The sequence below is a fragment of the Pagrus major genome, chromosome 23 (genome assembly GCF_040436345.1).
Source record: "Pagrus major chromosome 23, Pma_NU_1.0".
In the NCBI taxonomy this organism is placed as follows: Eukaryota; Metazoa; Chordata; class Actinopteri; order Spariformes; family Sparidae; genus Pagrus; species Pagrus major.
The window spans coordinates 27,620,153-27,648,108 of record NC_133237.1 but is presented as its reverse complement, the minus strand read 5'-3'; the positions used below and the strand labels follow the sequence as shown (position 1 = coordinate 27,648,108).

The 27,956-nt window shown below is 44.3% G+C and overlaps 2 protein-coding genes across 3 annotated transcripts; one reads left to right on the top strand and one right to left on the bottom strand.

The window, feature by feature from the left end:
* Positions 1 to 1,050: 1,050 nt before the first annotated feature.
* On the bottom strand, positions 1,051 to 6,777 carry LOC141019473 (uncharacterized). Of its 2 annotated transcripts, XM_073494401.1 has the most exons (3): positions 6,577 to 6,777; positions 4,614 to 5,699; positions 1,051 to 2,423 (listed from the first exon to the last, which is right to left on the bottom strand). In XM_073494401.1, exons 1-2 carry the CDS (start codon positions 6,767 to 6,769, stop codon positions 4,663 to 4,665), a joined length of 1,230 nt encoding a protein of 409 aa, XP_073350502.1. In that variant the 5' UTR covers positions 6,770 to 6,777; the 3' UTR covers positions 1,051 to 2,423; positions 4,614 to 4,662. The 2 variants fall into 2 exon arrangements, with proteins under 2 accessions (XP_073350502.1, XP_073350501.1); XM_073494400.1 differs by having other exon boundaries at positions 1,051 to 5,699.
* A 2,093-nt stretch (positions 6,778 to 8,870) lies between these two features.
* On the top strand, positions 8,871 to 24,652 carry LOC141019487 (uncharacterized). Its single transcript, XM_073494425.1, has 6 exons — positions 8,871 to 9,185; positions 10,837 to 10,934; positions 17,361 to 17,637; positions 18,818 to 19,107; positions 19,500 to 19,632; positions 19,990 to 24,652. Exons 3-6 carry the CDS (start codon positions 17,415 to 17,417, stop codon positions 20,004 to 20,006), a joined length of 663 nt encoding a protein of 220 aa, XP_073350526.1. The 5' UTR covers positions 8,871 to 9,185; positions 10,837 to 10,934; positions 17,361 to 17,414; the 3' UTR covers positions 20,007 to 24,652.
* Positions 24,653 to 27,956: the final 3,304 nt, after the last annotated feature.

Here is a 27,956-nt window from a genome sequence, read left to right as displayed (position 1 = left end):
GTAATGATTTTAAACATTTAATAATAAAGGTCCTTAAGCAGCTAAAAAACTGTTGATATTTATTATAACTGCTTATAAACGCATGATAAAATATTATTAATCTTAATAAAACAACAGAAAAGCTCAGTAAAGGTTTAAAATAACAGAATAGGTGAAGTGAAAACTCATCAGGCTTTTTATTAAAGGTCTTAATCAATATAAACTGATCATAAACTCATCAATAAATATGTTTTTATTAACACTGATATGAAGCTTCACCTTCACCTGTAACAAATCATAATGATATAAACTGATCAGCTGTAGACGTGTGGTGAGAAACTGAGCCTCAAAGGTCAGTGAACGCCTCCTGAAACAGGAAGTGAACTAATCAATACAAACCACAAGTAACCAATCAATACTGTGACGTGCGAGAGGCTGCAGAGCTGCAGGCAGCCGGGGGAATGTAACCGAGTACTTTTACTCAAGTACAAATCTCAAGAACTTTTAAAATCTGATCTTTGTTATAAATCAAACTGAAATCTGACTGGAAGAAAAACTGGTTTTATAATCGAACAGTTTCACTGAACATTTATTTTGAGTAAAAAAAAACAAGATGTTTCACATCGATACAAAACAACACTGATCACCACAGCTGATCACAGAGCTGATCATCACAGAGCTGATCACCACAGCTGATCACAGAGCTGATCATCACAGAGCTGATCACCACAGCTGATCACAGAGCTGATCACAGAGCTGATCATCAGAGCTGATCATCACAGCTGATCATCACAGCTGATCATCACAGAGCTGATCATCAGAGCTGATCACAGAGCTGATCACAGAGCTGATCATCAGAGCTGATCATCACAGCTGATCATCACAGCTGATCATCACAGAGCTGATCATCAGAGCTGATCACAGAGCTGATCACAGAGCTGATCATCACAGAGCTGATCACAGAGCTGATCATCACAGCTGATCAGCTGTGGTGATCAGCTCTGTGATCATCACAGAGCTGATCACCACAGAGCTGATCACCACAGCTGATCATCAGAGCTAATCATCAGACACGCTGAAGCTGGCGACTGTTTGTTCTTGTTGACTGTGAAACCTCACAGCTCTGCCGTCTGTCGTCTCTGCGGCGTGAAGCAGCTTCCTGTCAGACGTCTCGAGCCAGAACGAGATCAGACTGAAATCAACACTGATGATTAAAAGAAAATAAATAATATATTGTTCTATTTTTACGACAGCAGAAATCATCAGTTCACATCTGGAAACAGCAGCAGAGACGAGCAGACAGATGTTGTTTCATTCAGCTTCACTTTAAACTCGACACCAGCGTGAGGTTCATTAGGACCACGTGAGACCAGTTAACTCGTTTTAAACAAGTGTATACGTGTAAGATGTCGTCGCCCTCAGAGGGCGTGTGGAGGGTCGAGACAAGAGCTTTATGTTTTCAGGTCATATTGAACATTTTCATGTAGACGGATCGTTTTATAACATCACATCCACAGAGCTCGCAGCTTCTCTTCTCCTTAAAATCACTTATGATTGTTTTCTGTGGTTCAGCCAATAGAATCACTCCGTTGGTGTCACGTGGTGTCGGTGCTTCATCAGCCCTCGTCGTTGCCAGTTTGTGGAACATATAAATGGCTGATTTCTACAGGAAGCATCCAGCACCTGTACCGCCTAATGTTAGCAATGTCAACATTAGCGTTAGCAACCTGAGCTAGGTCAACAAACTGGTCACCACTCGAGGGGGCAGATGTTTGGAACAACAGCTGTTGATACGATGATAAAACATGAACTTACATTTTCAACATCATGTGAACAGATATCAGTTTGACGTTGTGCACCGTGTTGCGTGGATATCTATTGAAGTTAGCATGCTAACCAGTTAGCCCTGACCCTCCCTGGTTCAAAGCTCCTGTGTCAGCAGTGCAAACACCAACTAGATACACGGCTAACCAAGCTAACAAGCTAAAGGTAGCTACAGATGGAGGTTATTCTGGTGTCTCGACAGGTTTCTTACATGTTGCACCTTTAAGTTAAATTGTATTTCTGGGTGTGACAACCAGTAAAACCAGTCAGTCTGGAGCTCTGGAGGGGGTTTCTAATAAACTGGCAACTCAGTCAAATGTAGCATCACATCAGCATGAGACATTTTACTGACGACTGAGTGTTTCAGAAGATGTAACATGTTCCTGTAACTAAAATATTGACGACACATTGACAGATTTGTGCTGTAAATCCATTTGAATCCGACAGGAACTGAAGAAACTTTCATCAAGAACCAGTTCAGGAAGTACAGTTCAGTGCAAAGTGACAAACATTTGACTTCCTCGCAGTTTTTGTTAAAGTGGTCGCCTCTGCTCGGGGCTCCACTGTGACTCTGCTCAGCACTCAGTTCTTTCTCAGCTGCTGGTCGTCGCCCCGCAGATCTGCCCGGAAACAAAACTTTAGAATAGAAAATAAATAGATCAATAAATATGAAGGCCTGGATGACTTCATGTCAGTGTAGCTGCCAATAAACTGCATCCCGTCCCGATCAGAACACAAACTGCGTTAAAGACGCTCAGCAGGGACGTGAATGACTTCTCCTGGAATCCTCGTCACTGATTGGCTGCTCGTTATGGTCCATAAAGGTCGTCCTCAAAAAGGTCAAATATATATATATTTTTTTTTTACTGCAGGAATAAACTGAGGCCACATCACAGAGCTGCATCACAGAGCTGCGTCACGGAGCTGCGTCACAGAGCTGCAGCACAGAGCTGCGTCACAGAGCTGCAGCACAGAGCTGCGTCACGGAGCTGCGTCACAGAGCTGCGTCACGGAGCTGCGTCACAGAGCTGCGTCACAGAGCTGCGTAACAGAGCTGCAGCACAGAGCTGCGTCACAGAGCTGCGTCACGGAGCTGCAGCACAGAGCTGCGTCACGGAGCTGCGTCACAGAGCTGCGTCACAGAGCTGCGTCACAGAGCTGCGTCACAGAGCTGCGTCACAGAGCTGCAGCACAGAGCTGCGTCACGGAGCTGCAGCACAGAGCTGCAGCACAGAGCCGCAGCACAGAGCTGCGTCACAGAGCTGCATCACGAGCCAGCAGGTCGTAAACATCTCGACGTCTTTACACACTAAAACATCTGGACGTGTTCGCAGCGAGTTACTGAATGAATTCAGTGTTTTACTGACGTGTTGTTCAGGTTTACAGCCTGAAAACGACAAACTTTACTTAATTTAACATGTTCTTTAATATTCTCTCGTCAGACGTAGCAGTAGTGTTTGAATTGAGAAATAAAAGCTGCATTCAAATAGAAGCCTGAATCATAAGTCCAATAATTAATAATTAGTCCAATGTAAAACATCTGCTGCTCTTCTTTATCTCCTTTGATCGTCAGCTTTTGGACAACTTGAAGATTTCACGTCACTATTTCCTGACATTTTTATAGACGAGATGATTTACTGAGAAAATAATCTGCAAATAGTGAAAACAACCAAGTTTCACATGAAGAAGAACGACTTTGCTGCCACATCAGCGCCTGAAAACATTGAAAAAGTGACTTGATGTCAACAATAAATATGATAGAAAGTACATACGTGTAAGTGCTGGTACTTGTACTTGAGTATTTCCATTTTCTGCTACTTTGTACTTTTTCTTTTATCATCAGCATCAGTAAAAATAATCCAGTAATATAATTTACCACAATGAAAGAAGACTCTCTGCATAACGAGCTGTTGATATTTTAAGTTAATTTAGTTGATTCTGTACTTTTGTACTTTAATTATGAACGCAGGACTTTTAGTAGAAACTAATAGAAATGGAGTATTTTCACAATGCGATGTTTGTAGTTTTAACAAGTTAAGTTAAGTTCTCTGTCGTCGACAGCTGGACTCGTTTCAGTTTCATGAAGACGTTTCATCTCTTGGCTGAGGGGAAACGTCAGGCTTCCTCTTCTGACAGCGAGCATCAGCTGAGGTTCCTGAAGACAGTCAACGACCGGCTGGAGACGTGCTGCTCTTTGGATCATCAGTTAACATTTAAAATGTGTTACTACATCAAACCCTTTTTTATGCTTTGAGCGTAAAATGTTACATTAAATTGCCACATTATTGAATGCAGTCTGGTGTGATGTTCTCTCAGCAGCAGATCTTCAGTTCAGAACTTGGATGAGAGTTGAAACGTCTTCAAGACACTGAAACGGGTCCAGTTGACTACGATGCAGCAGCAGCAGAACTCCCACGACCTGGATGACTGAGGACCTTCATCAACTTCTTCCAACTCTGGTCTGGACCGACTTTTAAAGGCAAACGGCAGAAACGTGGTCAGCGTGGACGCTTCAAACTACACAAGATCGATTTTACGCGTTGTTGCGTTCTGGAGCGCGTCACCTGAAAACTGGAACCACGACTGAGCCGCTCTGACTGAACATGTCTGGACGCAGCGACATGTTTACGACATGTTTACGACATGTTTACGACGCGATGAGTTTGTCTGTGATGTTTTTAGCGTGGACGATGTTCCTGCCCCTCAGAAAACAGCTGGTTGTCTGTTTAGTGTGTAAAGACGATCACATGATGACGCTCGTAATAAACATATGTGTGTGTATCTGTGTCCTCCTGGCTTGTGACGCTCACTTCCTTTCATTAGTCTTCATTCTGAGTGATGCGTCTCTGTGTGGACCAATCAGGCGTTAGCCACGTAGCACATGTCCTTCTTCAGGTGTATCTGCAGGCCGCTGGCGCTGCTGAAGGTCTTGGAGCACTGGACGCAGCGGTACGCCTTCTCTCCTGAGTGTGTGCGCTTGTGTTTCTTCATGGTGTCTCCGTCGCTGAAGGTGCGGCAGCAGTACGGGCAGCTGTACGGACGCTCGCCCGTGTGGATGCGAAGGTGTCGCCGCAGGTTTCCTCTCTGGCTGAAGCTCTTGGAGCAGAAGGTGCAGCGGTGCGGCCTCTCGCCCGTGTGCGTGCGCAGGTGACGCCGCAGGTCCGCCGACTGCGCGAAGGATTTGCAGCACCACTCGCAGGCGTAGGCTTTTCTCTTCTGCTCCAGGTGGAGGCGGAGGCTGCTGGCCTGGCCGAACGCCTCGCCGCAGCGCGGACAGCGGTGGACCAGTTCTGGGATGTACCCGGCTGCGGTGACATCATCGGCTGGAGGCTTCTCCTGAGACGACTTCCTGTTTCCGTGGACTTCACGTCGCTCTGCGCGCACCACCACCGTCCTGCCTCCATCTGATCTGTTCCTGAACGCCTCCTGTGTGACCGGAGTGTGTGTCAGAGAGTCCGTGTGGCCTTCAGGTTCACTCACGTTGTATTCCTCAGGTTCAGCTTTAATCTGAGGGGCCGGGCCGGGCCCCAGCTCCTCTCTGACTGCAGGAACTTCAACATGGACTTTGGGGGCTGAGGCGGACGGAGGGCTCAGGGTGGAGTGAGAGGGAAGAGGTGAAGTTTTCACCAACGCCTCCGTCTGAAGGTCCGGCTTCAGCGCCGGCTCCCAGGCCTCAGCAGGCTTCTGGTCCCCCGGCAGGATCCCCGGGGACGGGTCGCCGTGGACCGACAGTAACTGCACAGACACGATCTGCTCGTGTGTCGGCTTGGCTGTGTTGGCTGGAGGCTGTCGGGGCTGGTTCAGCGTGGAGTCGGGCTCCTCAGAGTGGGGCCTCGGCTCCAGATCACAGGACGGCTGCTCAGGAGCCGCAAAACCAAGACGGGACCGGGTCGACCCTGAAACAACACGGAATAACACGACAGTTAACACAGAAATATTAATATTACATCAGTGACGCTGAGGCTGAGGAGGCGCAGACGGGCTGAGCTCTAACGTCAGCTCTGCTCTTCATGTCCAGATCTGGACGGTGCCTTCAGGGTCACACCAACACGCTGTGAACATTCACATTCAAAGTAAACCAGCTCAGTACAACAAGAACGGAGCTCAGTTTTCAGTCTGTTTGTCGTTTCATATTTCAGAAGTGATCATTAGTTAATGAAAAACACGAATAACAAATTAAAAGTGAGCTGAATTCTACTTTAATGAAAAACTGAATGAATGACAATCAGCTGACTTTGTGAATTTAAGTTGAAGAAAGTAGTTTATTCAGCCGGTCGTCCCAAAACTGAAGCTCATACTGAGGAGGGAACATCACGCCAGACTGCATTCGATAATGTGTCAATTTTAATCTAACATTACACATTAAAGCACAGAGAGCATGAACATGGATTATTTTTTAGACTCAGCACCAAAACATTTCAGTCGTTAATTCGGCGCATAGTTAGATCATCCAACCAGCAGCGCTCCTCAATCCCAGCAGTTAACTTTATTCCGGAACCTGAGCTGATGCTCGGTGTCAAAAGAGGAAGTAAATGGAAAAAGGCACAGAACAGTCTGATTTGTCAGAACATTTGGACCGAGTCGGTACATTTTACAGGTGCCGAATTTAAGAACGAGTCCTTGACAACAGGACAGAACTTCACAGTCTGTGTTTTTAGCGGGAAATTAGCGTTGTGACGCGCACGAAGTTCAAACTTGACATATTTCTAAGTGAAGTTTGGAGCGCGGAACTGTCACAGCTCGCCTGGGAGCTAGCTGCAGCTCGGCCCTTACTCAGCCACTCCGTCTCGGCCTCCAGCAGCAGGATGTCCCGCAGCTGCCTCCGCAGGCTCTCGTTCTCCCGCTTGGTCCGGGCGGTCTCCTCCCGGTACTCGGTCACCGCGTCCTCCACCACGTCCAGCACCTCCTTCACCACGGCCGCCAGCCGCTCCGTCAGGAAGGCGTTCAGTAGCTGCAGTTTTGTCATTCTGGCACCGTGAACAGCTGCGGCTGCATCCACACCGGAAACAGGGCAGACAACAACAAACGAAACCGGAAGCGGCTCTTCTCTTCTGACAGGTGTTCCTTCAGAATAAAAGTGGGTTTTCAAAAAAAATCTCAATTCAGGAAAATCCTAAAACTGAGTGTGAAAGAGGAGAACTGACGGGTCAAACTAAGTGTCCTGACATGTTTGTTCGTTTATTACTCGACGAACAGTTGCTAAGACTGTTATCTCAGCGGCTGCAGTGAAGAATTCATCTTAAAAGGGTGTAATTAACTGTTCTCATCAGTTTGTGATCTCTTCTCTGCTGCAGACTGATTACAGCAGACGAGCTGCAGTCGTTTCACTGTGAAGCTCCAGAAATGTCCTGTGAAGCTGGAAACTTCACCTGACTTTCACCAGCGTGAGGAGGAGACGAGACGATGATTTGTATTTCTGGGTGAACTCTTCCTTTAATTATAATATTTTTGTTCTTTTAACTTGATTATAATCAGGGTTGGGAGGGTTACTTTAAAAATGTATTCCAATAAAGTTATTAATTATATTTTAAAACATGTAGTATTAAAGGATCACCATATTAAAGTAATGTAACTTGATTACTTTCTGTTACCTTTGGATTACCTCAGCATTAAGCATATTCCATTAAAGACAGGACACCGTTCTGAAGTGTTGTGAAGAAGAAGAAGAAGAAGAAGAAGAAGAAGAAGAAGAAGTAAACAGGATGTAACCAAACCCAGATTTAAAGCAACATTATGTAAATTTTACATCAATTCTGGAGGAAAATATTTGGTTTGTTGAGTCTCGGCTGTAGATCGGGTTGTTTTTTGTCGATAAAGCTGTAAAAGATGTTTGTTAAGCCTCAAACTAACACGATGAGTTCTGGTGAAGACTGTAAACATGAACTCCTCTGTCTTCACTCAGGTCTTTTATTTCGAAAGTATTCTCCAGAAGCACGTGTGTGCTGTCACACTAGTGTTTGATGCTGGACTGAACATCATGGTCTGGTTCTGGTTCTGGTTCTGGTTCTGGTCTGCAGCCTGGGGAATTAAATGTAGTGCTGCAGTTCCTCCCTGTGGCCACTGGGGGGCAGTGGACACTCGCGACTCCAGCAGCACATCAACACAGACCGCGTCACACTGACTCCTTCAAAATAAAACACAAATAAATGAGCTGAATTCAGTCTGTCGGTTTGTTCCCAAACATTCATGTCAGCATTTATTTTATTTTATCTGCAGGTGTGTTTATGTTTATGCCCTGATGCAGAGGTCAGGTTGTTTACTAAACATTAATGAATGAATGAATGAATGAATGAATGATTGTCTTTATTGAAACCTCTTGATAACATTAATAATCAGTATGAATATATTGATTATCGCGGTGGAGAAGGTGTAGTGTGAACAGTGAGTGGTGCATTGTTGGGATTGTGCTCCGTCAGCAGAAACTCAGCAGGAGGCGACAGAGAAGCAGCACAAAGCTGACATCAGCTAACACAGACCAGACAGGAAGCGGGCTCATCTATCACCAGAATAAGAGCACTGATATCACATTATTATAATTTAAGGTGAAATTTTCACTTCAACAATTTTACTCTTCCTAGAGCAGGAAATGTTTTTGTATATCAATCAATCAATCAATCAATCAATCTGTGGAGTGAAACTGTGGAAGCGTTTTAATGTAGAGCTAAAGCCAGGTCCAAACACAAAGCAGGTTAAAATGAAGTATAAAGACATGATTCTCACCAGGTACAGGGACGAAGAGGGGGTCAGACAATCACCAGCTGTTTATTTACTGTTTGTTTATTTATTTATTACTTAATATGCATTCATATTTTCTTCTTCTTCTATTTATTCTATTTTATGTGTATGAAAATAAGGTGTATTCCTCATATTGTATGTTATTCATTGTATTTTATACACATAATCAGATATTGTATATAGTTTATTATATTACGTTTGTGCACTGTATATCAAATATAATAATAACAGCTGATCTCTTCACTGCTTTAAATTATGATAATCAGGGGGCGTGGCCTCGTTGAGTGACAGGTGGCTGTGAGCCGTCTGCAGGTGTTTCACGTCACCTGTCGTCGTGTTTGTGCTGTTGGAGGATTTTAGTCCAGATGTCAGGACATAATCTGTCCTTCTGTGTGTCCGCTGGACTAACAGGCCGCGGTGGAGGGACAGAGGCTGGACTCATCTTCTCTGAGCTGCCGGGACGAGCTGAAACCCTCTGAGATGTTCAATGGAGGACAAAGAGACGTTACTGTGGACGTGGACGTACAGAGAAGAGAAGACAGCAGGACAGACAGGAGGACAGACAGGAGGAGAACAGACAGCAGGAGGACAGACAGCAGGACAGACAGCAGCAGGACAGACAGCAGGACAGACAGCAGGAGGATGTGGTGAGTAGCTTCAGCTTGAACACGGTCAGTGTCAGTTGTTGGTCGCCATCTTGTGTTGCTGTGTGTGTCCGGTGCATGGATCTATTATAGATCCATGGTCCGGTGCAGCCGCGGTCAGACCTCAGACTGAGTCAGAGGTGACATTTCTTCTCTTTGTGTGAGAGCTCGTTAGCTTTAGCTAGCCCGGTAGCTTCCAGCTCGTTAGCTTTAGCTAGCTCGGTAGCTTCCAGCTAGTTAGCTTTAGCTAGCTCGGTAGCTTCCAGCTCGCTAGCTTTAGCTAGCTCGGTAGCTTCCAGCTCGCTAGCTTTAGCTAGCTCGGTAGCTTCCAGCTAGTTAGCTTTAGCTAGCTCGGTAGCTTCCAGCTCGCTAGCTTTAGCTAGCTCGGTAGCTTCCAGCTCGCTAGCTTTAGCTAGCTCGGTAGCTTCCAGCTCGTTAGCTTTAGCTAGCTCGGCAGCTTCCAGCTAGGTGTTCCTGCTCCGCCTCTTTGTCCGGTTGGATTAGGCGGGAATCAGGCGGCTCAGTGACGCCAAGATGGCGGCTGGTACCACCATGGCGACCACCGCACACATACACATCATTGACGTGTCGCCTCCCGCAGCAGTTAGCGGCCGCTGCCTCCTGTCTCACTGTAGAGTCACATATTTGACCTCCACTGAAAATTTAGATCTATAAAAACAGAAATCGCTGCTCTCACTGTCAGAAGTACAAGTAACAGATACAATTAATTTGCATGTGGATGGCTGAATCATTGTTTTTAATCCTTTACCTTAAGATAAATTAATTTAAAATGTGCTACTTTGGCTCTCATGCAACATGTAATCTGTAAAGTAACTAGTAACTAAAGTAATCCAATAAATGTAGTTGAGTACTTCACAATTGTTTTTGAGTAAATGTACTTAGTTACATTCCATCACTGCCACTCAAACACAAGTCAGACTCCTGTTGGGCTTTTATTTTGAAGGTTTCAACCGGCAGTGCTTTTAGCTTCAGTCAGCTTCACACTGCTGTGAGCCGGAGAGGAGACTGTACTGCACACACACACACAGACACACACACACAGACACACACACACACACACACACAGACACACAGACACACAGAGAGACACACACACACACAGAGAGAGAGACACACACACACACACACACACACAGACACACACACACACACAGACACACAGAGACACACGCACACACACACAGACACACAGAGAGACACACACAGACACACACACACACACACACAGAGACACACACACAGACACACAGAGAGAGAGACACACAGACACACAGACACACACACACACACACACACACACACACACACACAGACACACACACACACACACAGACACACACACACACACAGAGAGAGACACACACACACACACACACACACACACAGACACACACACAGACACACACACACACACACAGAGAGAGAGAGAGACAGACACACACACACACACACACTGTTAAAGCACCCCTCCCTTCCCTCTCAGCTCTTGCAGTAGAGCAGAAGCTGCAGCAGCGACATCTCTGCATCATCACAAATCAACACAGCCACAAGAAATAAAACAGACGGGTTAAAGGGACATTTCACTGTTTCTTAAAGCTCTGACCGGCTGTTTAAACCTTTTTGTATTTTCCAGCTGTGTTTCTTCCTCTCACACCTCTGGACTGGACCTCCTGCACCTCCTGCAGAGACACCATGAACATCCTGCTGCAGCTTCCTGTGGACTAGGACCAGGTAAGATCTGGAAATCTGCTTTTTGATTTAAAACATGTGCTGCTGTTTCTACGGTAGCTCCGTGGGTGTGTCGGCTCCCTCCAGCTCAGCCTGCATCCCATCTTCTCTCTTTCCTTTTGTCTGATGCATTTGGTGCATATGTACCACTGTGTGTGTGTGTCTGTGTGTGTGTGTGAGTGTGAGAGTGTGTGAGTGTGAGAACTGATGTCAGACATGTTCATGCATCAGTGCGTGTTAATCATGTATTAAATGTGGTCGAGTCATGTTGCTTTCAGTTTTGAAGCCCCGATGCTTTGAAAATGTGATTTATTTATTATTTTCTTTTCCCTCACCAGCAGGAATCATCTGTTTCATGTTTTCAGTGTCACAACTGTTAAATATGTTTTGTATAAGAGGCAGAGAGAAGCTGGTTCGTCAGGATCACGGCTCCTTCAGTCGTGCCACGTCCTCCCTCCACAGGGAACTCACACATGAAACAATACTCAGAATGAGGCTGCAGCTGATGATCGTGTTCAAACGTCTTGTTCTGTCTGAACAACAGTAAAAAGAAACAAATACTCAGTTTATAAAGAAATAGATACATTACATTACATCGCACATAGAGAAGCTTTAACCACAAATAAATGTTATTTTCTCTTTACGAAAGATTTAAAGGATAATCAGAACTGTAACGTATTCATTTTGATTATCGACAGTTTCAACACCACAGAAGAAGAGAAATCCTCCCGAGCTGTTAAAAGACAAGAAAAATAGAATTGAATAAATGAAAGGTTTCTGCTGTGGAGGCCCAATTCTGCCAGTCAGGAGAAAAATAAGATGAAAACTAAACTGAATGAGAGAAAAAAAAATCCTACAGTAAATTATGAAAAAGTAAAAAATAATGAAATAAAAGATCAAAATTATGAGATAAACAGTTAAAATTATGCATTAATGTAAAAATTGTGAAGTAAAAACGTCAAAAATGATTAATTAAAAAGTACAAATTATCAAAAAAGTCATAACTATAACATAAAATAAATGTAAAAAATACATTTATCTCATAATGACTTTCTATCCCATAATTTCTGCTTTTGTTTCATAATAATACTCACAATGGAAATACATTTATTTTTATTATTATTATATTTTTACTTTAACTGGCTGAACTGAGCCTCCATATAAAGTCTGCAGGCTTCCAGACGGTTAAATTGAATTGAATGCTTTTAAAGATAATTTTGACGAACCTTATTCAGGCATTACAGATCAGTGCTGTATGAAGGCGAGCAGTGTGTATGTGGCCCTGTGCAGAGGTAGACTTTATGTAAGAATATTATTATTATTATTATTATTATTATTATTATTATTATTAGAGTGAGTTAAGTACAAATATCAGAAACATGATTAAACATCACGTGTGGACGTTCACACAGAAGACATTAAAAAGATAAATAAACGGTAGTAGATCAAATGTTTGTGGCGATTAAGATCTCACAGATTATAATTTAAAACTGTTTGATGACTTTTAACGTCTAAATATTTCAATTTTTAGACATTTAAAGGACCTGATCTGAGTGAGGAGCTGAAGTCAGTGACAGAGGGAGTCGTGTTTTAGATTGAAGTGTGTGAAGCTGCAGCAACATGGCTGCTCCGTAGTCAACGTGTGTGTGTGTGTGTGTGTGTGTGTGTGTGTGTGTGTGTGATGGAGCTGAGGTGGCAGCAGGATGAAGGTGAGATTCATAAAATCTTGACGAACAAACCACAGTTGATCGTCTCCTGACGTCTCTGTCGTTCCTCTGATCATCAGGAACTCAGCCGGACGCTCAGTTTGGAGGAAACTGATGAGTTAGACGTAACGTTCACGTCTGCAGCTGTGTGACGACTGCAGATAACTTCAGTAGAAACATAAACCAGAGTTAAAGAGTCACACTCAACATAATTCAAGGTTTTCTGTGAGTGTGCAGTTCTGCAAAATCCCCCTGAAAATTGATCTTTGTGCTGTAACAGGTGGTCTGAGCCGGCTGAAATCAGCCTCTGCAGCATCAATGCAGCATTCACACCTCCACCTCCAGACTGCCTCGTACTGCAGCCGCTCGGCCTGCAGCTCCGCCTGCACCCAAAAAACACTTCCTCCTTTCTCTGGGCTCAGCAGGAGCTCCGAGGTTGTTTTCACTGCAGTCAGTTTGTTGGATTGAACTGAACAGATTTCCACCAAACTATGATGGAGGATGAGTCTGGGCCCAGAATAGACCACTTTAACTTTTGGTGCAGATCCAGATAAAGAGACGGATCCAGGAAGTCTTTCTCACTTACTTTACAATCGTGAGATGGAAGAGTTCTCCACAGTTTTCTCAGAATAATGAACAGATCGTCAGGTGTGTTTAGGTGTCTGGGATTTATGAGTGAGAACTAAAGTGGACTTGGCAGAGGTGCTGCTGCAGGTTCTGGTGGTGCTGCAGGTGCTGCTGCTGCTGCTGCTGCTGCTGCAGGTGCTGCAGGTTCTGGTGGTGCTGCAGGTGCTGCTGCTGCTGCTGCAGGTGCTGCAGGTTCTGGTGGTGCTGCAGGTGCTGCAGGTGCTGCAGGTTCTGGTGGTGCTGCAGGTGCTGCAGGTTCTGGTGCTGCTGCAAGTGCTGCTGCTGCAGAGCTACAAACAACCGCGTCTGACGTCTTTAATGGTCGACTCTTCCTGCTAATTCTCCTGATGACTCCTGAGTGTCCGACGCTGCTCGATGCTGCCGACACTAATCCTGCCACTTCCTGCAAACAGGACGAGAGCAGCAGCAGGTTAATTGATGCGAGCCGACTGTTCAGAGCCCCGATTAAAGAGTCAAACACTCACCTTTTCTACAACTCTGAAGGTCACCAAGAGTAAAAAAAAATAACTAATGTCCCAAACTTTAACTCAAACTGTCGACTGAAACTTTGTTTCTCTCTCAAGTCAAATCAAAGTATTCAGATTTTATAAAATACTCTACAAGTAAAGTCCTGCACAAAAACCTCGTTTTATCAGCAAAATGTTGATCTGATCGCAGATTAAATACATTACTTACATATACTGGCTCTGATGCAGCATGTAATCTGCAAAGTAACTAAAGTTATTAAATAAATGTAGTGGAGTAAGTACAGTATTTACCTCTGAGATGAAGCTGAGTGGAAGTTAGTAAAGTAAAGATGTGGTGTTAAAATATTACTTTGTTCAAAGTGAAAGTCACCCATATGAATAGTCTTCGAGTAAAAGTCTTAAAGTATCTGATATTAAATGTACTCAAGAATCAAAAGTAAAAGTAACTGATATATTTACATGTATATACTGTGGATCTGATATTCAACATTTATCTTGTTTTTTCCAATTGGGAAATAAAAGAATAATTTAAAAATGAGCTCCTCTGGTTCTGATGCAGCAACATGCTCATGTAATCTGCAAAGTAACTAGTAATTAAATCAAATAAATGTAGTGGAGTAGTGGAGTTAAAAGCACAATAATGTAACTAATATAGTCTTGTGTCTCTACACGTGATGCTGATGAGGGTTTATAGACTGAATTCGGTCTGTTAACAGGACGTCTGTGAGTGTTTGTGCAGTCGTCCTCTGCAGATCACGTGTTTCCTGTAACATGTTTTAAGTTTCACTGCAGCTGTAACGAACACACGGCTGTGGAGGGAAAGACTGCCACTGTCAGCTTTTACGGAGCGAAGCAGCGCTGCAGCGTTTTCCCTCCTCAGGGGGAAACAGGACGACTCATCCATCGAGTCCCGACAGCTCGTTACTGAGTTCAGTGTGAAGCTGCTGCAGCTCAGCTTTCCCCCAAAATCTGCTCTTTAAGAAGCTGTTCGTCCTCAGATCAATGAGCCTGAGTGATCGGTGGCGTTCAGCGACCACGCTGAGACACGATGAGCGGAGGAGGATGTGAACAGAGCTGCAGCATCACGTGTGGACGACGCCTGATGCTTTAAAATATAAAAAGTTATTTATAGAAAGAGAAACCGTGTTTAATGAAGTCTGAATTTAAATGATTAAATTAGGAAATGAGCAATAAAAAGACACAGATACTAATAAGTGCTGATAACTAACGATCATTATTCAGATGTGTGATTTCTTACAGGAGTCTACGGTGGCCCTGAAGGTCAAAACACAAGTGGCATTTCTTAAAACACAACAAACTTTCAGACAACAAAACAAGGATGAAATACATGAAGTCAACATTTTGTCATAATTACTTTGTGCGATAATGTTTCTTCACCCGTTCAAAGCTTTTATATCCCATCACTTCTTTAATAATCTCCTCCCTCACCTTCTCAGTGGATCATCTTATTTATTGGATTCAGTGTTGTCAGAACATTTCAGTTTCAGGATCGTTAATATCTGCAGCTGATTAACGTTTTCTTGGTGTTTGTGTTTAACGAGGCGTTCAGTGAGTCTAAATAAACTCCAGCAGTGACCAGAGGGACTTAAATCAAATACTGACTGAGCTCATGTCCACCTACACAAACGACCAGGAGCCAGAAACCTCCAGCCCACACACACACACACACACACACACACACACACACACACACACACACACACAGATCTGTGGTATTTATATTTTGTGCTCGAGGAAACAGAAACTTTCTTCTCGTTGCTCTTTTGGACGAACAGGACGGTTAATCTTCTCGTGACTCATTCGTAACTTCTGGTGATTTATTGAAGTCTAAAGAGAGAAACTGTAACTGTGACATCTTAAAGCAAACTGACCACAACATCCTTTGAGGAGCTGATCAGGAGCTTTAATCTTTCCTCTCGACCTTCCTCAGCAGATGAAGTCTAACTTTCTGTGTATCACACGATGTTTAAATGTTTATTTATGATCCTCACATTTGTGCAGACATGGATATGTTGCATTTTTCAGGTTCAGTTTTTAATTTTACGTCGTGACAACACTGTGCTCACGGTCTGGTTCTGTTTAGGCACTAAAACCACTCGGTTAGGGTTCGACAAACATCATGTTTTGGTTTTAAAGACGTTGTTCTGTCGCCACAAACACGGCTGGAAAATGTCCCGACGTCTTGTTAAAGATATGCAGTGGTTTCATGCTGCAGTGTGAAGCAGTGGTCTGCTGCTGCCTCATGTTGAGAATGTTCTGTGTTTTAATATTCAGAGTATATGAACTCTGCAGACTTCTTTCTTACTGTCGTCTGCAGTTTCATCTGAAAAATGTAATAATGTTCTTTCATTATAGTGCAGAAGTTTTAATATTCTCTCTCTGACCTCCTGACTCAGTTTTTAATAACACAGCAGCTGTTAAGTCATGAGAAGTCATCTGAAACGAGCGATACTGCAGCTCTGATGCGTCGCTGCGCTGCGGGAGGTTTGTGGGGTGATTGTATTTAACACCTGGTATTTAAAGCAACAGTCTCCCTTTTAGAAAACAAAACCCATCGGCTCAATCGTCCAACACAGAACAACACACATGATGAAGAACACACCAGCCTGGTCTCTGGCTCTATGCTGCAGTGTGACGCTGCAGTTTCCCATTTGTGTCAACAGGTGTCAACACTGATGCGTCTGGAGTTACGTTACATAAGTACAGAAGTTACTTTAATCTAAACCAAACCACGACCGTTTCACAGCATTAAGAACAGTCCAAAAGTTATATGTCAGTGTGTGAACGTGAAAGTCTAACTGGACGTTGCATGTTGCGTATCGTTGCTAACTTCCTGTGTCATCGTTTAAAGCTGAAGGCCTCTTAACAAGCTGCTGTATTTAATGAGCTGCGAGTCAGAACGTGTTGAACATTGGAAACATTTCTATCCAACAGTTTCCTTTTTGTCGCAGGACTCTTGCGTCACGTCCTCGAGGTCTTGACACTGAAAACTGAACAACGTAGGAGAAGCAAGAAGTTGTTAACGTGTGTTTGATGTGATACGTACAATATGTCAGTGTTGATTCAGAGGGATCAGTAGTACTACAGCATTTTATTGTTCAGCTGAGGTGGAAGAGTTGCGTGGAAACCGAACCAAGAAACATTCAACTGAACAGAATTATTCTGTCTCACAAAAAGTCGTCAAACCAGATTAAAAATGTGTGAGAGTTGATTCGTCTCCACCTCCAGCTTCTGTCTGAAGCCTGTTTCTATTCTGACCGAGGTTCTTCCTGCATTCAGAGTTTCTGACGGACCAGATGAGGACTGATCGTTCAGCTCTCGTTTGATCCATAAATAAGTTGGTGTCTGGTTTGTTTGGTTCTGATTCCTCCGACAGTCACAGTGAGCAGAGAGCTGCACAGAGACGTCGATTCTCAGCAGGACTTTCTTTATTTTAACATCAGAGTCGTGATTCTTTCATCACGCTCCTCTAAAAGCTCCATTTATACACGACTGTTGACTTTTTAATATTTAACTACGACATCTGGTGTTGTTCTGTTCTGCAGCCAGTTAATGATCCAAACACTCATCTCCTTCATCTGTTTCAGCTCGCACCCTGCCTTCAGCTCCTCTTCATCACTCAGCTTCATCTTCACCGTCTGATGGCCAGCGCCGCCCAGCCGTCCAGCAGCATGGAGGAGTCCCAGCAGCCAGAACAGCCAATCGGCACGCAGCACGACGGAGAAGCCGACCACACCGCCGTGACTTCTCAACCGGTCAGCGCGGAGCAACAAGCCCCGCCCTCGACGGCAGACGACGCCAAACAAACAGAGGAGAGCAAAGACATGGACCACCTGACAGTGATCAGTGAAAACATGGAGACCAGTAAATACACCTGTCCTCTACCTGTGCATGAGCCTCCAGGGACACCGTCCAACACTTTGTTCAGTGTTTCACGCCAATATCTCCTTTCTCTCTGATTCTGCTGCCTGTAGTGAACTTCTACTGTCCACACAGTCTGTCCTCCAGGAGAAGTTCAGATACTCGTGTAAAAACAGACTCTGGTAAAAGTAGAAGTACTGATTCAACTTCTTTACTCCAGTAAAAGTACTCGAGTACAGGCTCTGACATGTACTCAGAGTATCAGAGTAGAAAGTCTCCCTCTGAAGGACATTTGTGGTCAAAGCTAACTGAAGCTCACGTCATATTAATATAATTCAAAGACTATTAAAGTTAAAGGTAGAGTCAGTGGGATTTGTCCCAGCTGTTCCTGAACGCACCACAAAGATAGTTGATAGTTGAGTCTCATTCCCAGGACGTCAAATAGCCACATGTTGGGTTGGTAAAGCGTCCCGAACAGCAACAAAGAGAGAAAATAAGAAACTCTCTGCAGATACGAGACACTAACACGCCTTTTCTCCCCATTCAGCCTCCCTCTCTGTCTGTTCACGTCTTTTACGTCTTTGTCTCGTCTCGCTGCGTCTGCCGGGCGTGATGTGCTCTGATAGGTCGACATCAGTCTCGTGATGTTGGGAAGGCGGCGTGCGATGACGCCAAATAACAATAATCCATAATTCACCTCGGATGCATCAAACTAAAGTAACGAGGCTGTTTGAAGCTGTGAGGAGGAGAAAGTTCAGATGTTTGTGTTCAGATGTAGAGAGGGAAAGTCTCAGAGAGACTCAGGTACAGGACAGATACCTGAAACATGGACTGAAGGACAGTAATGAAGTATTTGTACTTTGTTACTTCCCATCTCTGTTATTTTAGATCAAATGGAGGCATTTTATTGGTGTTAACATCAAAGAATCATCTGAATGTTTATTATTTCTACTTTCAAATCTCATATTGAGCATGAAAACAGGAGAATGAGATATTTTGTGATTGTTTTTAAACATTTGTTCTAAAATTTGATGTTAAAATTTAGGAAAAGATTCAAACCAACAATTAGTTAGTTTGTCTAAATGCCTTCTGACTTCCTGTCTGACTCTCACAGAAACATAATACTGTAGCGACTCAAACAAAAGGAAATCTGTTGACACTTAATATCATTTTTCTCCTCCAGGTAACGGCGTCGGTCCTGTCCGGGTCGACTCGTCTCCCACAGTGTCCTCTGTGTCGCCCAAACTTCACGCTAAGCCGGGCGGTCACGCTAACGGTCGGCCTGGTTTGGGCAGCCGGTCCGGCTCGGTGGCGGCGGGCTCACCGAGGCCCTCGCTCACCCGCCAGCCCAGCGGTATCACAGAAGCCACTGTGGACGGGTCCAAGCCGAGAGACTACCTGTTCCTGGCCATCCTGTCCTGCTTCTGCCCGCTGTGGCCCATCAACATCGTCGCCCTCACCTTCTCAGTGATGGTACGACTGTAAACATACAGATACTAATTAAGATTCAACTTTCAAAAACTTTATTGTCCATTAATGAAGGAAATAATGGACATTTGTCATTGATGCACCATCAGGTTTCAGATGAGTCGTATATATAAGCCTCTTAAATAACCTCCGTGACCCCAGTTCCACATTAGCAACTAAGCTAACTAGCTTGCCAAACTAAGAGAACTATTCTAACTGGCTAGAGCTAGCATGTTCTCCGCTGGCGACTGGTTAGCCATTAGCTTGCCAGCTAGCCCAGTGGGTTGTACTTAATTTTGCCACTTCCTGTTGTGACCAGGACTGATTTAAATAACCAAATGTACAAATGCTGATGAGTTTAAACTTCAACATCTCTTCACTGTTTTCACTCTGTTCAGTCCCGAAACAGTCTGCAGCAGGGCAACATCGACGGAGCTCGCCGTTTGGGCCGCAATGCCATGGTCCTGTCCGTCGTCGCCATCCTGGGAGGGATCGCCATCATCACCGCCGCCATCGCCCTCAACTGGGGATGTAAGTCACATCCTTTAGACTGAGATATTATAGATTTCTTGTGAAACGTTTTTGACGCATTTCCCCCAAAATTCAGCCTGATAGATTTGAAATGTTTGGAAACGTTGGGATCTACACGACAATTCACAAAGTTCTGCAGGTTTATCAAGACGACGCTGATGAAACACAGACACCACGTTACACCAACGGTGTTATTCTGTTGGCTGACAAACATTTTAAAATCACTGATTCACAATCAGAATGTTTTGAAGAAGAGACTTTTATCTTTTTGCTCTGTAGATGTTATTTTTTAAAAACATATGAATGTTTTCAGTATGATCTTTAAACATCTGTACATTCTGTCTCTTGTGTCTGCAGTGATTTTAAAATCCTGATGAAAACGACAACAATCAGCTGGAATGGCGAGACTGACTTCACGACGACATCCGACCGACACGACACCGTCCCCTCCGATTTCCTGAAGCACTATCGTTCTCAAGCGCCTGCACCAGATGAAAATCAAACCTGTTCCTGTACTTCGCTGTTGTTTCTTGCTGCACGACGAGCATGGTCCGCCTGACGCTCTACCTCCGACAACCCGCTCCCGACACCGACGCCCGACGGAAGAGGAGAGAAGGAAGGATGACGAGACGCTCGTTTGATTCTGTGGTTCAGCAGCTCATCTCCTCCACTTTCTCTCAGCGATGATCGAGTGTGTCTGTTGTCATGGGAAACAACATCTGTCTCCATGGAAATGGGATTATTCTGATGTCTACACGAGTGGTTCAGTAATGGTGCAAACTTTTGGGACGTGGTTTTCACTTTTTGATGCCAAAAAATGTAAACTGGGAGATTCTGCTGCTGCTGTGATGGTCCAACACGAACTGAAGACAAACTGCAGGAGACAGAAACACAAAGAGAGAGACTGATTTCTGTTGGACTGTTTCATCGTCCGTCTGTTCCTGTTAGTGTGTACCACACACACACACACACGCACACACACGCACACACGCTGCTGCTGCTGCTCCACATCTGGGACTGAAAACGATCTCGATCAAAGTTTCGTGTCATCGATCTTTCTGAAAGTGTTTTACTATCAATAATTTAATATACAGTAAATAATGACCCATGACAGACCTTCATATTAGCACAAAGTTAAAGGATAAACTCTCATATTCAGACTCAAACAACAACATGTTGGTCCGTCTCTCAGTACCGCCTCACTTCCTGTCTGTGGCTCTCAGCTCCGGCCCACAAATTTATAGTTCCCCACTTTTGTTGCCACAAAATCAGCTGGAGAATCTATAAGAACTATTGACTCTGCTCTCTTTGACTCCACGAGTGTGTGACGAGAGAGATAAAGTGTGTGTTGCCTCTGATTCAGACATAATGAAGTCTCCTGTCTGAGCTCAGGAGGTGCAGTGTTTCCATCTAATGGACATGAAGTCGGTTTGTTTCCACTCTGAGCTGCAGAGCTTCTGTTCATCTGAATGATTGTGGTCACAGATCTCAGCTCCGTCTGACCGATCAGAAACCCACAGCGATGATCCGACGTCACATCGACCTGTGTTGTTTTAGCTTTCAACTTTATTCCCCAGAACCTTCCGGCAACTAAATCAACCCGACTGATCGAAACGATACTCAAAGTACACAGTGTTCCTACTACATACTTATTATACGTACAGTAATTGTACTAATTACCTTATTTATGCAGTTAATGTGACAGAAAATTAACCTACTTTATCGTTGTGTACTAACAGGAACTCATACAACACTTCACCTGCTGACGACGTCGCTCAGAAGTTCAGGTTTCTGTTCGATCAAACTGTAAAATCTGACAAAGTGAAGTAGACTAATGATTTAACCCTAACCCTTATATTAACTTACTAACTTAATATTTTACATCGAGAGAAATCACATTTATTAAAGTACTTAAGTACAATTTTGGAGTAATTCAGAGAAAAACTACTTTTTTACTCCACTTGATTTACTTGATAACTTAACGTCTTTCCAGATTAAAATTATTAATATAAAATGTCATTAACAAATAAAATATGATGTTTTTTATTGGTTAAAATCAGATTTTAACAACAACTTCACAAACTAACAGACAGAATATAAAGTCATTAAAATCAGCTCCACATTAATATTCATAAATCATAATTGAATAATATTCTGCATGATGAGAACTTTTACTTTTTGGACTTGGATGCAAATATTTTTCTACTTTTATTTATAATTTTGAATGCAGGACTTTTACTTTGAAGGAGACTTATTATGCTTCCTTCAGTGTTTTTTATGTTTCTGCATGTTCAAGATCTCGAATACTAAAAACACTCAAACGTCTGCACCGGCACAACGCTCCTCTCTCCCGCAGAAAACACTGCTCCTGAACGCCTCGTCAGCAGCCCCGCCTTTAATTCTGTGACTTTGTGACATCACGCTACGTCACCATGTCACACATTTGCATGATTTTTAAAATTAGCATGTAGGAAGTGATTTAGCACAGCTGTTACTGTTGTTGTTCGCCGTGCTGGCTCAGGCGTGTGTGAGCTGACCAATCAGAGCAGACTGGGTACTCAGGAGGCGGGGCCTTAAAGAGACAGTAAAGCATGTAAACATATTCTAGTTATAACCCAAAATCAATGATGAGCCTGTAAATGAGCAGAATACGTCTCCTTTAAGTAAACGGTCTGAGTGCTCCTCTGTTTCCTCTGTGCAGTGCATTGTGGGAATTTAGAGCGCATTCAGAGCACTCTTATAAAATCCACCGATTGTTTATATTATATATCTTTTGTATGTTTAGTTTGGGCACTTATCCAGTGTGACGACACTCCAAACCAACAGTTACACATGTTTACAGATGGGTTCGGTCCAGCCAGCGTTAATATGAAGGTCTGTGACGAACAGTCTGCAGCGCCGAGGCTCCGTCACAACGTTTGTAATCCAACAAACCTGCAGTCTGGATCGTCGTTCTTGTTGAGGGAACATCCAGGGACACGTTGTTCTGTTCACCATCTGTATAGAAACTGACTGGAACGAGCCGGTTCTGACCGGCTGGGCGTTGGACGCAGCTTTGCCTCTGATGTGTCACAGTTTGTGGTTTACTGGCTGACGAACAGCTTGATTTTTACACAGGAATCCTTTGCCAAACAGCAGAGTGAGCGCCAGGCTGCACAGGATCGCCTTCTCTGTTCCAGTGTGTGAACCGACGCTCTGAGGAACGTCGTCTACTATAACCCGCATGTTTACAGTATTTATTACAGAAGACTGTAGCCTCATTTAACTGAGTTTGTACATAAATGTAATGAGACGTTCCAACATGTCCGCCCAGTGAGGACACCACGTTGTCATGGAGACCCACAATCAACCTGCCGCCAAAAATGCACATGAAGAAGAAACTCGGCGTGAAGGTTCGAAAGCAGTGACACGTGTGAGAGACGGCGTGGAGGTGAGGTCAGGTGAGGGAGGACGGGGAGGTCCTGTCAGGTCGCCTCCGTCCTGCTCACGCCTCCACTCCACCCGCTCCTGTACTGTATGTAGCATGCTGTTTACTAATCACATTATGCAAAACAATGGTCCCAGCTGGATGTCGGTACGAATGCTAGCTTCATGGTTCTGTTCTGGTCGTGTACTCGTACACAGTGTTTGAACTTGCTTGCGCTACCTCTCAGAGTCGCCTACAGTGTTTATCGACGCGCCTCACATCGCTCCACTCCGATGATTTCAACTGACTGTTAAATCTCTCATTTGTGTTTTTGCTCTGTTGTGTTACTGTCGGACATTTTCACCGCTAACATCGTATTTATGATATTAATGTGCAGCATTTGAATTGTGAACATTCCCACAGAAAACTGCCCGATCAGACACAAAGAAATGATCAGTTCTGAGGAAGATTTTTAGACGACAGCGAGTTCATGTTGCTCTGTTGACATGCAGGATGGTGTCAGACTGAACTCCTACGTTTTAGCTAGCTCGCATTAGCTCGTCTCTCTGTGAGGAAATGAGGCATTGCAACATCAATTCTACAATGTTTCAGCTTCCTCGCTAACATTAGGCTACTGTATACTGAAACTGCTGTGCTGTAGCTCGATTGTAAATTCATATTTTCTTTATAATATAAACACTTAATAATATTTTATTGTACGAAGTCTCAAGGAGATTTACGGCTCATATCGGCCAACGCTGGAAAACTTCCCAAAAAACCCAAAGAGGAAATGAGAGACTCGTTTGTGATTAGTTAAAATGTCGGTATGCTTCATGGTTTATGTTAAATCAAGCTCATAACTAATATTCAGATTGACACGATTCCCTCAGTAGATGGTGAAGGTGCAGCAGGAGCTGAAGACGAGCGTTAATAGTTATTAAAACAGGGATTGTTGCAATTAATAGATATACAGTCCAGTAAAGGCTCAGGCACTTTATATAAGTGAATATAGAAAAAAAGAAAGGTTTGACTTGTGTCATGAAGCTGAACATCTTCCTCTGACGTCTCGGTTTACTGTTCAGGCTGTGGAGCTGCTGTGATTCATGGTTCAGTGATGTCGTCGCTCTCAGCGGCGCCTCACTGAAGGAAACACTCCTTTTGTTTTGTGTTTTTGTGTCTGAAGAGTTTTTTTTCACTCCCGTTTGTCATTTCATTTCTTTTGTAAATGCTCTTTTGACACCTGATCTTTGTATTTTTATATTTCTATTCCCTCTCTGGATCTTTTGTATTCACGTGATGATCTACTGTTTGTGACGCTCAGTATAATCTGCTTCCTGATTGCTTTTTTAAATGGCGAGGTGGTCGGGGGCGGGGCGGGGGGCTGCTGTTAGCATGAGTGGACCGGCTTCATTGTGTCATTCTCTTATTAGATATTGCTGTTGCTATCTCCTGACACCGGACTCTTTTTGTGCCTGTGCATGCCTTAACTTGACTGCGTTATGAAGCATCCAGAATGAGTACGGGTGTTCACACATTTATCAAACACACTGTTGATCTTGACTACTGATGTTGAGTTTCTGCTCATGTTTGAAGGGAATAAATCCCAGATAAATACGAACCTCCTCTGAGTCTGCGTCAGTCCATACACAGAAGACGCTGGTGGAAACACAGGCTGAACATATTTACACGTTTTGTTCTCCAACATAAAAAAATGTTTTTTTCCATCATTAAATGTCCCACAGTTTAATCATAAAGCTCTTCCGTGTGTTAAAAAGACGCTCAGTGGTGGAGACGTTTAAGTCATGTGACCGTGATGTCGTCTGTTTGTAGCCTAGCATTAGCTTTTTACTGCTACACATTTAATTTACACTTCAAACATCACAGAGTGGAGTTCATCTGTGGAGATTATCTGGATGAACAGAACCTGGAAGGATCAGAACCTTCAGATTATCTTCTGTAATAATCCAGAATCCAGTTCATTGATCCCACAGAGGAACCAGAGCGATGCTAACTGCAGTTAGCTGCAGACACACGTCATCACTGCAGCTCTGTATTTTGTCTTTATGGGAGGTTTGTTATAGTCGTGCCACCAGGAGCCCTTTTCATATTATTTTTTGGGGGGGCCCAGACATTTTCCTGGTTTGCTTCTCCTGACAGGTTTGAGCACGTGTTGAAATATTAAGGCTATTTATATTTAGGAGCTTCCCGTCAATGTTCAGAGTCAAAGTAACTAACAGCTGAAATCTGCAGTCTCTTAATGATTAATTCAGGACTCTGATGAGGAAGTTATGAACCTCGTGGTTATCTTTAAATAATGCAAACCCTCCATCCAACCAGAAACATCTTTTCTCTGAGCAAAAGTACATCGTGTAATTTTGATCTTAGAACAAAACTGCCAAACATTTGGCAAAAACAACTTTCCTTTATGAAACCAAACACAATAAACATGTCTGAGGCTTCCTGTGGAGGACAGTGTCTGTCAGAAGACACGACTTTAGTAAATGAATTATTTCCACTCAACAAAACCTGCTGGTTCAACAGCTTAAAGTCTGATGGATGTTCTGAGGGTTGTTAAAGTGTGAAATAAGAATCAGAAAAATACATTTAGACTGCGTCAGTCACACAGAGGAGGCACCAGGTATTAATTATGAATACATGAAGATGAAACATGATAAAGTGTCTGTGAGTTTATCGTTCAGATCATTTCTTGAAATCAAAACAAAACCCCTAAAATAGAAATGATCTCACTCAGCAGGAAATGCTTTTATTTTCTTAAATCTTGCTCCCCGTGTGTTCACACGCTTTTATTTTTGTGGCATGAGGAAATGAAAGCTGTACAGAAGGAGCGGCAGACGCAACGAAGGCGTGGGCTTCTTCTCTTCTTCATCTTTCTTCTTCATTTATTGCACCCTGTTTCTAGGACGAGAGCCCGCGTTGTCACGGCAACCGTCGGCAAGGGACTGAGAGGCAGCCGGGGATGCTGGGACGGAGAGAGAGAGAGAGAGAGAGAGAGAGGTCTGATTCCTCCATCTCTCTCTCTCTCTCTCTCTCTCTTCCTGCGCTTCATTTGAATTTTAGATTCTTATAAATTATTAAGAGAGTCGACCGCCGAGCTACAAGATGAGAGATCAAGAGATGGAGCGAGGGAGGAGGGGAGGAGGAGGAGGGAAAAGAGGAGGAGAGGAGAGGAGGGAGGAGGGGAGGAAGAGAGGAGGGGAGAGGGAGAGGAGAGGAGGGAGGAGGAGGGAGGAGAGGAGGAGAGCAGAGGAGGGAGGAGGGGAGGGAGGAGGGGAGGGAGGAGGCTGCAGAGAGGAGAGAAAAGCAGGATGAAAAGTGAGAGAGGTGGAGGCTTAATTGAGACGGATGGAGGTGTTTCTGGGTGTGGCGACTGCAGAGAAAACAAAAAGTGGAGAAGGAACAAGACGGAGAGAGAAGAGACATGAAGAGGAGGTGGTGTGTCATAATGCAGCTGAGTGTGGTGAGATGGAGCGGCAGGGGAGGAGAGGAGGAGGAGAAGGGAGGAGGAGGAGGGAGGAGGAGGGAGGAGAGGAGGAGGAGAGGAGGAGGAGAGGAGGAGGAGGAGGAGGAGGAGGAGGAGGAGGAGGGAGGAGAGGAGGGAAGAGGAGGAGGAGGAGGAGGGAGGAGAGGAGGAGGAGGAAGAGGAGGAGATAACAATAACAGAGGACACTGTAAACACTGTCAGGCTGGTTTAAAGAGTTTGAGAACTAAGAACGTAAAATTAGAGATTTTTTAAATGAAGTCTGGTGAGAAAATCCATATTCTTCTTCTGTGTCATTGATCTTCCACTGTTGCCAAGTGTGTGTGTGTGTGTGTGTGTGTGTGTGTGTGTGTAATGACTCCCTGGCAGTTAATTATCTGTCAGTAAGAGTGAGAGAGAAACATCGAGCTGCAGGAAATCTGACAACGAGGAAGCTCACTGAGTGTGGAAGAGGAAGAGGAAGAGGAAGAGGAGGAGGAGGAGAATGAAGGAAGAGGAGGAAGAGGAGGAGGAGGAGAATGAAGGAAGAGGAGGAAGAGGAAGAGGTGTGAGTGTGAAGAGACACAGAAATGAAACATGACAATTTGAAGGTAGTCAGGCTTGTAAGATCACAGCGTGAGGAAGGAGCTGTGTGGTAACGGAGGAAGAGGAGGAGGAAAGAGGTGCAGTAAGAGAAGCTGTATGAGGAAGAGGAGGAGGAGGATGAGAGGAAGAGGGAGATTAGGAGAAGGAATCAAAGCATTAAGAGGAGGAAGGAGAAGAGGAGGGGAGGAGGAGGAGGCAGTGGTGCAGTAAGAGAAGCTGTATGAGGAGGAGGGAGAGGAAGAAGACGAAGAGGAGCAGGATTAGGAAGATCAAGACAAGAAGGAAGGGGATTAGGAAGAGGAAGAGGAGTTGGAAGAGAAGCAGGGCAAGGAGGAGGAGGAGGAGGAGGATGAGAGGAAGGGGGAGGAGGAGGAGGAGGATGATGAGAGGAAGGGGAAGAGAGAAAGAGGAGGAGGAGGAGGAGCAGGGTGAGGCAGAGGAGGAGGAGGATGATGAGAGGAAGGGGAAGAGGGAAAGAGGAGGAGGAGGAGGGTGAGAGGAAGGGGAGGAGGAGGAGGAGGAGCAGGGTGAGGCAGAGGAGGAGGAGGAGGAGCAGGGTGAGGAGGAGGAGGAGGAGGAGTAGGAGGAGCAGGGTGAGGAGGAGGAGGAGGAGGAGCAGGGTGAGGAGGAGGAGGAGGAGCAGCAGGGTGAGGCAGAGGAGGAGGAGGAGGAGGAGGAGGAGCAGGGTGAGGAGGAGGAGGAGGAGGAGTTTGATTAAGCTGATGAGTAACTGTCAAGAATGAAAAATTAAACAAAGAATGAAAAGATTAATTAATGAGACGACGTCTTAATGAACAGTTCATTTGTCAGATTCATTGAATCCAAACTATATTT